Raw genomic sequence first — 16,109 nt, forward strand, 5'->3', positions numbered from 1 at the left:
ATTTTATATGATGACTATCGACCAGACTGTAAAAATTGTAACTATAAAACTATAAAAAATTATAAAAGCTCTTTCTTAATTTGATGAAAAAAAGGGGGGAAAAAGTATTTCGATTAATAATAATTTTACGATCTTTCTAAGTAAAGTCATGCTGGGGTTGCTTGGTAACCTACCCGGAGCGTACAAGACGTGACCTAATTAATATTTATTTGCCAGCAGGTCTTCAACCATAGTAAGAATCGTTGATTCGCCAGTTTATTAACGCCCTCCTACTAACGTCTATCTCTCAGCCAATAGGTAGGTCTTCTGGACAAACGTCATGTTGCGTAATCAATATTCATAAGACAATCCTTCAACGTATTATAATTCCTGAATCCGGGACCTAGCGAAATGCAAATAGCGAGAGCCAGCTGTCATGCACTCTTTGCATCCACGCGCTCCCGTTGGCTACATCCTCTGTCAATAACAATGAGCTCGTTTCAGGAATGGTGGTTTCAACCGTAACAGCTGTACGGTTTGTCAGTCCTGGTGTTTAGTGATTTAATCTATCAGAAAAGGAATTGGCGAATTAATCGAAACATGGTATGTAGCAATATGAATGCGTTTGTACTTGTGTTGTATTTATTTTCTTGCCACTATTCACGTAGCCTAAATATTTGCTCTGTCGTTTACAGTATCATCGGCTTTGTAAAAGCGATGGAAATAAGGCATTACTCAAATATGTAATTCTGTATTATGGGTGAATAATTATTATATTGCCTCATTGTGTGGTAAAATGTAACCTATGCAGGAAACCACATCTCATGTTTTGATTTACGCACAAAAAGCACTACAGCATATTTGATTAGATGGCAGAATTGGTAAACAATAAGAAAACAAATACTGCATTCTTCTGCTATAGGCTATATAAATGGCAGAAGAATGCATTAATTGCATTAATGCATTATTATGTGTATAGTCACTGATAAAGACATTTTATATTTGTATATTTGTATTTGTATTTCACATTTGTATGTCTCTCTTTTGGCAGTACGGTTTTGTGAACCACGCACTGGAACTTCTGGTGCTGAGAAATTATGGTCCAGATGTGTGGGAGGACATCAAGTGAGTTAAAATGTATTTCTATATTACATCAATGTGACAATGACACTGGCAAAATTTTTTTTTTTATTGAAATCTAAAGCTACTGAAATAAAATAACATTTCAACAATTGCTATTTTATTCTCAGCACTTTTTCCTCAATACTTAAATAGGGGAAAAAGTAGTTGCATTTTCAAATAAATGTTTTATATCAATAGCTCAGGATGTTGTGATAGCCCAGCCTTTACTACCAGATGCACTTTTTCATTAATTCAGACTCAGAGCTTGAGAAGTCACGCATACCATGTCATGGGGTGAGGTCACATGCGTACAACTTTTTCCTCTTGCACAAATAGTTCAGCTTTATTTTAACTTACTCCAGCTCTTTGACATGACTTTTAAGAGCAGTCTTGTCAAGTCACAGCTGTGCTTAATGTAAACATATGTTTTGGAGTCTGTTTAGGCTCAAGTCGTGAGCTTGAGTCTCACTCAATGTTCTGGCAACATTAAAGGATTCACTTTCAAATAAAAATTTCCTGATAATTTACTCACCCTCATGTCATCCAAGATGTCCATGTCTTTCTTTCTTCAGTCAAAAATAAATTAAGGTTTCTGAGGAAAACATTCCAGGATTTTTCTCCATATAATGGACTTCAATTTCAATCAACAGTTTGAAGGTCCAAATGTCAGTCTCAATGCAACTTCAAAAGCTCGACACGATCCCAGTCAAGAAAAAAGGATCTTATCTGAATAAGGGTCTTAAAAAAATAATAATAATTATATACTTTTTAAACACAAATGCCCATCTCGTACCATCTCTGAGATGCACCACGTATTACGTCATTAACGTTTTTTGTTAATTTGGTAATGCAATAGTAATTGCTTGATGTTCTTAATCTTTCATATTATCTTTTTTTTTTTTTTTTTTTTTTTTTCAGGAGAGAGGCCCAGGTTGATGTAGAAGGACAGTTTCTGGTCAGAATTATCTATGAAGATGCCAAAACATATGACCTTGTGGCTGCTGCAAGCAAAGTACTGAGTATGTGTTTTTTTTTTTTTTTTGGAAGGATACAGATAATCATTTGCTAAAAACTTAAATCAATTAATTAAATATATAATTTTTAAGTGTTATTTAAACAGATGTGATTCATTCTATCAGTTCACAGGTTGATGCAGAACAACATCATGATAAACTGGTGTTATACAATGATATGTAGCAAAATTACTTAGTTTGAATGTAAAAATCTATTTGATGTTTTTGATGATAATTTTTCTTTTCCTTGTTGATTTAAATATGATTTCTTCTCCACTAGAAATAGATGCTGGAGGCATCTTGCAAATGTTTGGGAAAATGTTCTTTGAGTTCTGTCAGGAATCTGGCTATGACACCATTCTCCGAGTGTTGGGCTCTAATGTCCGTGAATTCTTACAAGTAAGAGCCTACTGTTTTTATCACCAAAATCAGTAACAGCAATGTCAAGGAAGTGATGCAAGCAGCACTGTCTGTTTTCTATTTCACGCATTTCATGTACTGTACTTTTTGTGAGGGTGATTTTTAGAATAGTTAAAAATAATAATAGACTGGGTCAGTTTTGTTAAATTGAACAATGGAAATGGTATGTTTTGTGTCAGAACTGACAATAACATCATCAGCGATACATTTGAAATAATCCTTAATGTCCTTTCACTAGCAATTTATGAAGTAATAATATGAATTACAGATCGTGTTTTTCAAAGAATGTAATTTATTTGGTTTATTTTGTGAGAAATTCTATGCTAAGGCTGTGTCCATAGTAAATGCCAAAATTAAAAATGAGAGAAAAGTTTGACATCACCGTAGCTAATGGTTTTAGTGAGTTTCTTAAAAAACAGACACTCATTTTCAGCAGCTTAGCTGTTTTTCAGCAGCTTAGTTAAAAAAAAAAATTATGTATTTTTTTTAAATGTATTTTTTATCATTATTTATTATTTATATATTTAAAATGCATAATAAAAATGTATTGCTATATTTTTATTTTTATATTTAAATATTTATTTAAACTCATTACTGCAGTTTATCATATAGTGTGAATTTCTCATTAGTTGTATATTTGTGTTTGAGTGTGATGCCGCCAGCCTAATTGAGATTCTCATATTTTTTAAATGACTAGAATGATTTCACTACTTTAAATATTGAGTCGCATGTAGCTTAGTACACACCTTTTCCTTGCATTCACTTATTACAGCTAAGCAAAAATCTGCTCTTTGCATCTCCACATTAATATCATCTTGTTCTCTCCTTCAGAATCTGGACGCATTGCATGACCATCTGGGCACCATCTACCCCGGCATGCGCGCGCCATCCTTCCGCTGCACGGATGCAGAGAAAGGGAACAACCTTATTCTACACTATTACTCTGAGAGAGAAGGACTTCAGGACATCGTCATAGGCATCATCAAGACGGTTGCACAGCAGATTCATGGAACTGAGATTGAGATGAAGGTCTGCTTGTTCTGTCCCTGTCCATTGATTATCCTCCCATATAGATTTTGCTTTGTTCCTTGAATTGTCTTTAGCCTGGCAGATTCAGATTGGTTGCACAGATGGCCCTGTGGTCAGTTCTTATACCCCTAATCAAAAGACAGGTCTGATTATACATTAATAGATAGATAGATAGATAGATAGAAATAATAAATAGTATTAATATTTCAAAATTCTACTGTTTTTAATACATGTTGTTAAAATAAATGCATCCTTGGTGAGCATAGGATACTTTAAAAAACAAAAAATAATCTTAAAAATATTAAAGGGATACTTCACCTCTGGGAAGATGAATGTGTATTTAAAATAGGTCATTTAAGTAGAAGAAATGTGAAGACATTTTTGAATTTGGAGCTTTCTAGACTGAGAAAAGCCAGAAAATGTATTTTTGGCTTATGTGGATGAAAGACAACAACTCCCAGAATGCACTTGCTACGTTGCCTTAGGAGGCCACGCCTACCGGTAAGAGTGCGCAGTTGAAAACAACAAGGCTAGCCTAAGTGATGAGTTTGCCAGGGATTTAGAGACCCAAAATGTCCGGGATTCGGCTTTTGCGTTCTACAGTCGCCATTCATTCATCATGTTTACTGTGGCGAGCAGGACGAGGCTGACGGCCGCGGGAGAACGACGCGAGGCCGGTGGCATCATTACTGAGACGCGCCGGGTCTCGCGTCTCTCACAGAGGAGCATGAATTTTCTTAGCAATGGTAAAACGCACATCAACCGATCACTTGTTTAGCGTTCATGTAAACACTACATTCAGATTCACCAATCGGAATGAATTCAGTTAAATTTGAAACAAAAAGGGTGCATGTAAACAATGAATGGCGACCGCAGAACGCAAAAGCTGAATCCCGGACATTTTGAACGATCTCGCCCGCCGGACAAGTCCGGGAAAAGGAGGATGGTAACCCCTACTTACTCAGCTTTCTCCTACTATTCAGCTTTCTCCACAGAACAAGAGCCTGCTAGCTTAGCTTCCAAAGAAAGACGGCTGACACTGTGTACATTCTGTGAGTGAGATCCCTCCCTCTATGGGCAGGCTGAAAACATGCGGAACAACGCCATCTACTGGCTGTAGTCTTTAGCCTCTGGCCAGAAAATCCTCCGATGACGCAAAATGACGATTTTTGCATCATCGGAGGATTTTTTCCAGACAAAAAATACATAAATCTCTTGTCTCAGGGGGATATGAGGGTGGAAAGCATAATAATTCGAAAATACTACAGGTTTTCTACTAATACAAAGTTTAATGCTAAATCCTGAAGTATCCCTTTAATTTATATATATAATGACATATATATATATATATATATATATATATATATTTAAAAACACAATGGTATTTTACATTAACATTAAGGTAATTGTAAAAATCTGCAATGATCAAAACTTTACAGGAAGTAGACTAGAAGTAGATTTAGTCTCATTCTCACAGAGCTCATCGATACATGACATTATGATGAACTCCCTGCGGTTTATCCTTTGTCACCGTGCTTCACTCTCTGCTTTATTTTCAAATAAATCCCCCTTACCCAATAAGAGCTAATCATCCCCAGATGGCAGACTGCTCTTTCCGTCCTTCTCTCTCCATCTGGGCTTAGTGTGAAATGAGGGAGTCCAATCTACAGACCCTCGAAATGCAACACCTGACTTGTTGAAAAAAAATGTTAGCCATTGTTGTCATGGTGACAGCAGGGCAAAGAGACAGCGACTTGACGTCAGTGAAATGGGCTCAACTTCAAGCTGAGAGAGAAAAAAACAACAGCTTCTCTGTATTCAGCCCAAGCTGATATGATGTCTACAGTTAAAAAAAGAAAGAAACGCTTTTAGGGCCATTTTCAGTGATATTTCTACTTTTGGGGCCATTTTCATTGATATTTCTAAAGAGAAAACAGTGAGACACTGCAATAAGTGTCTTCATTACGTAAAAAAAATAAATAAATCCAAAAGTTATTTCTGTATTTGACTCATACTCAATGCACTAAACATTTTTCTTTATTAAACACTCAGACACACTTGAAGCTGTAACTTTCTTTTTGCTTAGTCTAAACGCTATGCAAGGACTGAAGACAGGAATGAGTTCACTGACCCTGGGCTCTTAGCACTGAAGATGATATTGTTTGGAATCACAAGGGACCATTAGACTCTGTCTTTTTTGTTCTTAAAAGGAATATTCTGAGTTCAATACAAATGAATCTCAATCAACAACATTTGTGGCATAATGCTGATTACCACAAAAATAATTTGGACTAATCCTTAATTTTCTTTAAAAAGGTAAATCAAGGTTACATTGAAGGCATTATAATGGTGCTAATTTTTGAAGGATTTAAAAGCAAATATAATGTAATGCAATTTAATATGAAACTTATTTTATAAAGGCTGTATTCATTTATTGAGCTGTAAAACTTTTTAAATACTTTTGAAAAAGTGAATATTTAATAACACCTTACAATAAGGTCTGATTAGTTAACATTAGTTTATGCATTAGCTAAGATGAATGAATAATGAGCAATATATTTTGAAAGCATTTGTTAAACTTTCTTGATTTTAGTTAGTAAAAATCTAATTGTTGGTTGTTTGTTCCTGTTCCTGGTCACAATGCATTAACTAATGTTAACAAACACAACTTTGGATTTTTAAAATGTATTAGTAAATGTTAAAATTACCATTGATAAATAAATGCTGTAGAAGTATTGATGATTGTTAGTTTGTGTTAACTAAAGTAGTTAACTAATGTTAACTTATGTTAACATTCCTTGAAAAGGACTTTGGTTCCCTTTCGAGGGAACTCCATGCTGTGTCTGATTGATGATGCTATGGGAACGCCTCTGCGTGATTGCTTCTTAGCACGTGTGCAATTATACCAGTTCTAATTGACTCAATGTCACCCCACGTGACGGTGTACCACGGAAGCTAAACTTACCCGTAACAAAGCAGCATTAGCTTCTGTGTCTTCAGCAATATCTCTGTGTAACATTGTCTGTCTTATTTGGTGTTTGTTTGTCCCGTAAGGCCTCAAAAACATTAGTTATAATGGCAGATGTGCTGTTTAGATTCTGTGTGCCTCCCTGCCCTTGCTATATTACCAGTGGGGACACACACAATCTGTGTTAGCTGCTTGGGTGCGGAGCTTTCAGTCAGCTCTCGAGGGGGCTCACTATGCTCATTGTGATTGGCTGCCACTGAGAACGCCCGGCTTCCGCCTGGCCCTCTTTGAGGAGAGTGGCCTGGTCTGCGCCCCTCGTGGTTCAAGTCCCGTATCTGCAGAGGCGGCGCAGCGGCTCAGTCGATGGGGCTTGAAAACGGAGCTAGCAGAAGAGCTTGAGACAGGCCTGTCCCTTTCTCAGTTCTCACCCGCTGACTCCAGTGCTTTCACTTGGGATCCGGAAGCCCGCTCTGTGCTTCACACTGTCTCACGGTGTGCACGCTCCTCCGCATCCCTCAGGAAAACGATCTGCTACTTCCCCTACCGGCCATAGGCATCTCTGGGCGCAGCAGTTTCCAGAAAATTCATCACTCAGCATTAGAGCTGTAACGATATCGCATATCGTTACAGCCCTACTCAGCATCTGCCCGAGTTCGTTGTGGCAGTGGGGGGCTCGCCCCCTCTGAAAAGGGTTCTAAAGGGAATGTGTTAGGTTGTTTCCTGCCGGTCATCCACTTCAGGGTATCAAGCTTATTTTTGTCTTAATGGGTCCTGCAAGCTATAGAAAACGGGTACAGAATTCAGTTTCGTTCTCGTCCTCCGCAATAGAACAGGTTTCTATTTACAGTAGTAGGCCCAGAGCAGGCTCAGGTGCTGGAACAGGATTAGGGGTCCCACTTTATATTAAGTAGCTTTAAGTACTATGTACTTACATCGAAAAATAAGTACATGTACTTATTGTGTTCATGTTGTATTGTAAAACACCTTTGCTGCTAATAAGGTGTGATACGGGTAAGGTTAGGGACAGGTGTGGTGCTATGGGAAGGTTTAAGGGTGGGTTAAGGTGTAAGGGAAGGGTCAACAGTGTAATTACAAATGCAATTACATTAATTAATTACAGCTGTAATTTCATGCAGGATTTAAAAAAAAAAAAATAAGTACAATGTAAAAACATGTATGTACACAATAAGTCCGTTGTATCAAATTATTAATTTCAATGTAAGTACATAGTACTTAAAGCCACTTAATATAAAATTGGACGTCTCCCAGTTACAGTGTAATTATACATTTAAGTACTGAGTAATAGTAATTAACAACACATTGCATGTAATTATGCCTAATTTATAGGTATTACTATAGTAAATACAAGCAAGATGTGTAACAATGACACATTAAAATAAAAATGTTACTCAGAATTGTTCAGTCTCTCTTGGCGAAGAAGGCCGTAGAGCACATTCCTCCTCCCTAGAGGGACTCCGGGTTTTACAGCCAGTACTTCATAGTTCCAAATAAGGATAAGGGGTTGCATCCCAATTTAGATCTGCATCAATTGAACCATACTCTGAGGACGTACAGGTTTAAGATGCTTATGATTTAGCTCATCGTGACTCAAATCAGGTCCGAGGACTGGTTTGTCCTGATAGATCTAAAGGACACATTCCATCCTTCCCCAACACAGAAATTTCATCAAATTCCATTTTCCAGAAGGGGGGCAGGGAGCAGCAGGTAATTTGCATTTAAAGGTACACACACGAAAATAGAGTGTTTTTGTTTTTTCTCACACCCAAATAAGGGCAAATTGGACATGCTATAATAAATGATCTGTGGGACATCAGCGACTTGTATTAAGTCTAGTAAAAAGGGGCATAATAGGTCCCCTTTAAAGTGGAGAGTATTCACTTTATGGTGCAGAGAACACCAGTTGGACCCAGTTAACTGCCCAGTGTCGTAAAGAAGAGATAGGATCCAAATGCGAACAAAAAGTCACAGTTTATTGAGAGAGAGCAAAATAATAGTTCTTCAAACAGGAACACAGGATGCTTGCAGATTATGCAGAAGAATAGTCTTTAGAAAGGTAAACAGAACAGACTCCGTAGAATAATCCTCCAAATGGGTCAGCAACTCTCTCACAGCTCTCGCTCGTAGGCTGAAGTGCAGCAGAAAGTCAGGGAGATCGGCCGGTAGACCTCAGACCTCTCATCTCCTCGTAAAGAGCGGTAGCAATGCATAGACAACAGCACAGGGCGTTCGTCGACAGCGGGAGAGCTGGACACAGTGTAGAACAGATGATTAGTAGAGAGAGAAATAAATTGGCTGACCTGAACCAGACTGTAGACTGGACTTGGACAAGACAAGACTGAAACAGCAGGGTTTGAGAAATGCCACTTGCATGATACTCTCACGAAATAATCTGGCAAATGACAAAGGGAACAGAGAACATTAAATAGATAGCGGGGCTAGAGGAAAGAACAGGTGAAAGGAATCAGCGCGATTACAGCTAATGAAAATCAGCTGAAGAGGGAAGAAGGGAAAAAGAGAGAAAGTGACCAGCAGAGGGGGGAAAAGGAAAGGAAAAGCCTGAGAAAAGAACCAGACTCATGACAGTGACTTCAGTGCTGAAGTTCCTTCTGGAACGTTTTTCAGTCGGTCTATCCCCCTCCACGCTTGAGGTTTACATGGTGGCCATAGCTGCCTTCCACGCACCATTAGGTGAAGGGCTTTTGGTGGGGACACCACTTAGTAACTGTTTTCCTTTATGGCATTTTGAGGTTAAGGCCTGCTGTTCATGCAAAAGTTTCAGCCTGGAATTTGGTTGTGGTTCTAGAAGAGTTGTCCCCTGCTCTCTTCGAAACCCTGAACTCTGTGTCGAAAAAGATGACTGTCTCCTGTCTTTCAGGAGTTTCCCTTCAAGAGTTGTGTGATGTGGCAGGCTGGTCTCTTTCACACACATTGGCCTCATTTTTTAGCGTGAATATGGACTCTAAACCAGGGTCTTAAGTGCTTTCATCCTAAGTTGTACTCTGATTGACTCACACTAAAACATGCATTTGTCGATTTTAAAACAAAACTTCTCAGGCTATGACTGTATCAATGGTTCCCTGAGAAGGGAACGAGATGTTACATCACCATGCCATACTTCCTGCATGCCTGTGAGCTACTTGCTTCAGCCATTCATAAGTTAACGCTGTTTTGTTCCAGGTATCCTATATAGCTTCAGCGGTATACGCTGTCACACATCACAGGGTTGCAGTTGTTGTGCCAGTCAGAACTGGAATAGTTGCACAAGTGCTTTAGGCGCAGTTACGCCGAGGCATTCCCATAGCAACATCAATCAGTCGCAGCATGGAGTTCCCTCGAAAGGGAACCATGGTTAAAGTCATAACCGGAGATGTTTTGTATTTAAATTGAAAATTGAAACTTAAGTAGTACAGAACACACTCAGTACATGTAGAATTTTGTCCATCCCTCTTTGATTTCCCAGAGTCACTATCTATTTTACTAGTGTGCAAGTAACCTTCATTCCCTTGATAAACATCAACAGCAGTGGCAATACTTCAAACTAAAACATACATTACCAAATATCTCAGGTAATGAACCCCCCCCGACCCCGAATTCATTCATCCAAGATGCACACAAAATTCACGCAAGATTAGATGCACGCAAAATCACTTATTTTACAGTTATTATACATTATGTATTCACAATTTTTAATAGACAATTTGAGCACTTGTGTAGCACTTTTGTTAATAAAGCGGAACATGCTTATAGGCCCATGCTGATAATCTCAAAAAGGTAAAACATCAGCTATTAATCAACTTTGCCGATAAATCAGCCCAGTGTTTTATTATCATTGATATACTATTATAGTTTTTGTTTTTGTTACTATTATATTTTGAATTGTTTTATTTTTATATTCTATGTTTTAATTTTAATTTTAGTTAAAGTTTTAAGAATTTTGTGTTTTTGTCATTTTTATTTGTTTTTTAATTTGTCTATATAGTTTTTATTATATTTTTTTTTTTTTTTTTTTTTTAGTGTCAGTTATTTTAATTCTTCAACCTAAACTAAATGAAAAAGAAAAATGTTGCCTTGGCCACAAGCTGTAATAAAAGGTGTTTTTTATTTTATTTCAATTCATTTAACGTTTATTTTATTTCAAGTAATGATTTTTATAGTTTTAGTTAACTATAATAACCCTGTATCAGTCCATACAAGTATTTCCTTTCTGTTACCTTCATACAATGTTTAATGTTTGGAAATGTATTCTCCAAATGAGACTCTAAATCTGTTATTTGTGGGGTTGTACCAGGTTATTCAGCAGAAGAGTGAAGAATGTGATCACATTAAGTTCTTGATTGAGGAGAAGGACTCAGAGGAAGAGGCATTTTATGAAGACTTGGATGGTTTTGAGGAGAATGGGACTCAAGAGACACGGATTAGTCCATACACCTTCTGCAAAGCTTTCCCATTCCATTTGATGTTTGACAAGGATCTCATGCTTTCACAGTGTGGAAATGCCATCTTTAGAGTTCTGCCACAGGTCTGTCTGCTCAAAAAATATAGTTTATTTTATGAATATAAAAGAGAGAGATTTATATATAAAGTGTGATGGAGTAACATGTTAAGTTATGTGTGTCATCTTCCAGCTGCAGCCTGGCGTCTGTAACCTGTCCTCAGTGTTTTCTCTGGTGCGGCCGCACATAGACTTTAGTTTCCATGGCATCCTGTCCCACATCAACACTGTCTTTGTGCTGCGGAGTAAGGTCTGTCTGCCACAAAACATTACATATACAAAACATTTCATATAGTCTGATATAAAAACCACCAACAATCATTCACAAAAATGTGGTTAATATTTTCTGACACAAGTGTGTTTATCAGTTCTATAGAACTGATAATCACACTTGTGTCAGAAAATATTAACCACATTTTTGTACATTACATTGTAATCCTTGTATTTGTATATGAGTGTGTGACATATGCACTCATATACAAATACAAGGATTACAATGCATGTTGTAAAAAATATGAAAATTTAAATTAGTTAAATACAAATTTAGGTTTGTTAATGGTTTCATGTAGGAGGGCCTGCTGAACGTAGAGACTGCTGAGAGTGAAGATGAACTCACAGGAACAGAGATCAGCTGTCTCAGACTGAAGGGCCAGATGATTTCACTTCCTGAGACTGAGAACATCCTTTTCCTGTGCTCACCAAGGTAGATGGAAAAGACTAAAGTATTACCAATAAAACACATGGTTTCGGTAGCTTAAACCAGTGGTTTTCAACTGGTTTGGCCATGGGATCCCATTTCCCCATGGTCATTAAGCTGTGTCCCAATTTTTGTTGGAATTTTAACTAACTCCTAACTCCCTATATATATATATATAATTTTACAAAAATGGTTGACATACACACAATTACCGTCCCATTTACCGTCCCAACACGCACATAAATTGTAAGAATATGATTAAAGGGGTCATGAACTGCATTGTTTTGTTGTTTCATAATGTTTCCTGGGGTGCACTTATAATGTTATTATGATTTTTACTTAAAAAAATTTCATAATTTAGAAATAAAAGGCATTTTCCTAGCCTGATTTTAGTCTCTGATTTGAAAGCTCTGTTTGAAGGGGTGTGTCTGCTGAGAGACGTCAGTGTAAACGCCCACTGCTGTGATTGACTGACAGCTTTGCATATGAAAAAGCTAGTATTACATGTGGAACTCTCTTAAAAACTTTTAGCCGTTTTTACTATTACAGCTCTCAATGTTAACTACTCATGAAAAGTGATAATAGCATTACAATTAGATCTATGGCATTATATTTAGATTGTGGCATTAAGGCCACATTTACACATAGCCGGGTATTTAGAGAAACGAATATTTCTCCCCCTCCGTTTTCAAAAATAACATCGTGCACACAACATCGTTTTCAAAAAAAGTTGTCGTTTACATCAACCCGCATAAATACAACGGGCGGCAGTGTAGGGAGAAGGATAAAGCCATGCAAGCCAATCAGAATCCTCAAAATCGACAACAACGAATAGCACGAGCGACTTCCTGTTCCTTTCAAAACAACAGACATGGCGCGAGGTTCGTTCGTGTGGACAGACAGCGAAGCAAATGCAAACAGGCCAAAAGCGTTTGCACAAAAGTAAAAATGAGTACCACTTTAACAGCATCCATGATCAAATAGTAGCCAAACAAACTCTAAACATAGGGCGCTCACATGACGTAAGCATTTTCTGGCGCATAATGTGACGTTTGAGAACCTAAAACCCTGTTTCTCCCAGTTGACACGGCAACACATAACCGGCGTTTTCAGAAATCTCCACTTTGGCCGGAGTTTTTAGAAATAATCGTTTTCTGGGATAAAAACGGCGTTTTCGTGTAAATGACAGGCCAAAACGCAGGGAAATATCTGCGTTTTCCCCTCGTGTAAACGGGGCCTAAGGGTTGCAGTAATGAGCATAGCCAATTGAACACAGACATGTATACTATGCAGCAATCTCGTCATTGCAACTCGATTTCTGCACACTAATGATTGCTTTCATCATAACTAACAGTGCAAACACAATGTAAATAAGAGATTCAATGATTATTACGGGAGTTTTGGCGTGAGTCCAGAACTCAAGTCACTGATAAACAAACACTGTTTGATTGACAGTTCCAGCATGCGCTGTTTTGTTGACAGCTACAGCTATTGTAAACAGAGCGTTCTTTGATCGCTTTCTATGTATAATTCAATCAACAGATTGTTTAAATAACAGATTATTTACACCCTACTAAGAGAAACAATGTGAAGTTGACTGTTTAGTCACTGGTTTGATTTACTGACAGGATAAAGAACATCTGACTGCAGCTACATGAATCATTATATCAGAAATCACTGGTCACAGATGAGGCATTAGAATGAACAGGGTTACTTACATGTTGTGGCAAAACGATACTGTCAAATCCATATCGTAAAAGCCTGCAAAGCCTGCGCCGAGTTTGCAGACTGATATACCAAAGAATCCAGTGAAATGTTCCGAATACGAATAAATAATGCTCAACTGAGACATTCACTTTGTTAAAGGAACACTCCACCGTTTTTTGAAATAGGGCTTATTCACATTCTTTCCTACATTTAGATAGGTGGGCAAATGCATTTTTGTCTCAGTGCATGCATTGTTTTAGTTCGACAGGGTCGGCGCTAGCTTAGCTTAGCATAATGAATGGAATCCTTTGTTGCCAGCTAGCATGTCCTGAGTAAAAGTGATATATATATAAAAAAAAAAAAACACCTAATTACTTCTTGTGGCCTGCGTATTCACAACAAGTACAAATAGCGATGCAGATTAACACTAGGCGATTTCCTATGCAGATATTGACTTGGGACTATATTAGGGGGAAGCACAGGCGAAGCACTGCTACTTGGGCGCAGAGATATCACGCCCAAGTAGCAGTGCTTCGCCTGTGCTTCCCCCTAATATAGTCCTTAATATATAAGTCAATATCTGCCTAGGAAATCGCCTAGTGTTAATCTCCATCACTATTTGTACTTGTTGTGAATACGCAGGCCACAAGAAGTAATTAGGTGTTTTTTTTTTTTTATATCACTTTTACTCAGGACATGCTAGCTGGCAACAAAGGATTCCATTCATTATGCTAAGCTAAGCTAGCGCCGACTCTGTCAAACTAAAACAATACATGCACTGAGACAAAAATGCATTTGCCCACCTATCTAAATGTAGGAAAGAAAGTGAATAAGCCCTATTTCAAAAAACGGTGGAGTGTTCCTTTAAAAATAAATATCCACATTCCTAGCATTAGGATCCTTTGGAAGGTAATGTTATTTTTAGTCCAGTGAGTGACCCGGTGCTCTACTCTCTTCCTCATCTCACTAACGCCAGTGGGCGGGGCCAAAGTAGATTTTCTTCTGGCAGTCTTTCACTACCTTATTACGTCATAAAGAGGCACATTCCAGGACAAGTCGTTCGCTGGGCCTGTTAAAAATAAAAGCTGATTTTGAACTAACAAGTAAGTTTTCAGTTCTGAAACTTTCAGGATATTCTTATAATATGATGTCCTCTTATATGTCAAAACCTGAAGGAAAATTTGATTTCTCAGTTCATGACCCCTTTAATTCTGATGAATAAACAGCAGAAGTTGGGCCAGTATCTAAAAAATGTATACATTCCAATTATTCTCTTTTTCAAATTTTTTTTATTTGTATTTCAATCACTATGTGTGCTAGTACCTTATTTCACAGTCTGAGATGAGTTGAGTCCACTTACAGTTGAACAGGTCACTTGGTTCAGACACTCTTTAACTGGCAAGCAGGGCTACTAGAATAATCTGTGTCCTTCCCACTGGTTTAGATTGAATCGTCTGCTGTTTTTTTAGAAACTACAATAATCCCCATGGCATGCACAGAGAGGCTTTGATAACTTATAATGAGAAATGCAGTTGAAATACTTTCTGATGGGACTGTTATATTGTGTTATACAGTATTTGAGTTATATTGTTATACTTTTTTTGTAGAATAACATTTTTTTTCTTGACTTTTTGATAATTTATGGGCTTAATCCAGTGTTTTGTCATTTGCGTATATGTCAGTGTAATGAATCTGGATGACCTTACAAGGAGAGGTCTGTACCTGAGTGACATTCCTCTTCATGACGCCACCCGTGACCTTGTGTTACTGGGGGAGCAGTTTCGTGAAGAGTACAAGTTGACCCAGGAGCTCGAGATCCTGACTGATCGTCTGCAGCACACTCTCCGAGCCCTGGAGGATGAGAAGAAGAAGACAGACAGGTCAGTCTTTGAAAGATTTAAATATTAAAACCTGGTGTCTGAAGCACGTGTTATTCTTATTCAGTCTTATTGCCCAACGGCAGTCTGATGATGTCACATGGGGCACCCAAGAGTACAAAAGAGTGCCTGCATTACACATCATCAGATTTGAATTCTCTGAAGGAAGACGCGCAGGCATGCCTGAAGCATGGCAACGTGACTCAGTGGGCCCTATTTTAACGATCTGAAACGCAAGTATCAAGCGCGAAACACAAGTAACTTTGTGGGCGGGTCTTGGGCGCTGTTGCTATTTTTACTGGCGGGATAAATGACTCTTGTGCTCGACCCAAATCTAAAACAGGTTGGTCTGAAGTAGCTTCATTATTCATTGGTGTGGTTTGGGGGTAACGTGAAATAAACCAATCAGAGCGACATCTCACATTCCCTTTAAGAGCAGGCACGCTTGTTATATTGCTATTATAACGGCGGATTTGCCAGGCGCGCGCCAGCAGCGGTTCACATCCGAGGACACCGACGTTCTCGTCAGGGCCGTAAAGAAGGCCGTGCTTCTGTGTAGATGAGAGAATCAAAGTGTATGTGCGTTGTGCACACGCTACATTGATTATGGCCAAGCATGCGCCCTTAAAATAGCATATGAATATCATGCGCAACGCGCCACTGACTTTAGACTAGGTTTTTCCTGGTCAGTGGCGGTATTGTTTTCTAAACCTGCAAAGTAGCATCAGGGAACGTTTGCGCCGGAACACGCCTCCTCTTTGCGCTGAACCGCCCTGGGGAGCGC

General features: G+C 38.3%; 1 protein-coding gene across 2 annotated transcripts in view; it reads left to right on the plus strand.

Moving 5' to 3' along the window:
• Positions 1-461: 461 nt before the first annotated feature.
• The window catches only part of gucy1b1 (guanylate cyclase 1 soluble subunit beta 1), a 92,953-nt gene continuing 77,305 nt past the window's right edge, over positions 462-16,109 (plus strand). For both annotated transcript variants that reach the window (XR_014029772.1, XM_081360309.1), the window contains exons 1-9: positions 462-582; positions 1,031-1,104; positions 2,020-2,120; positions 2,395-2,513; positions 3,366-3,563; positions 10,841-11,071; positions 11,178-11,294; positions 11,614-11,747; positions 15,131-15,328. Coding sequence is in view for 1 of the 2 variants with exons in the window: in XM_081360309.1 (XP_081216435.1) it covers positions 580-582; positions 1,031-1,104; positions 2,020-2,120; positions 2,395-2,513; positions 3,366-3,563; positions 10,841-11,071; positions 11,178-11,294; positions 11,614-11,747; positions 15,131-15,328 (1,175 nt within the window). In the remaining variant the exon portion in view is untranslated. The remainder of the gene's footprint in view (positions 583-1,030; positions 1,105-2,019; positions 2,121-2,394; positions 2,514-3,365; positions 3,564-10,840; positions 11,072-11,177; positions 11,295-11,613; positions 11,748-15,130; positions 15,329-16,109) is intronic.

The sequence above is a fragment of the Scardinius erythrophthalmus genome (assembly GCF_964197995.2).
Source record: "Scardinius erythrophthalmus genome assembly, chromosome: 3".
Taxonomy (NCBI): Eukaryota; Metazoa; Chordata; class Actinopteri; order Cypriniformes; family Leuciscidae; genus Scardinius; species Scardinius erythrophthalmus.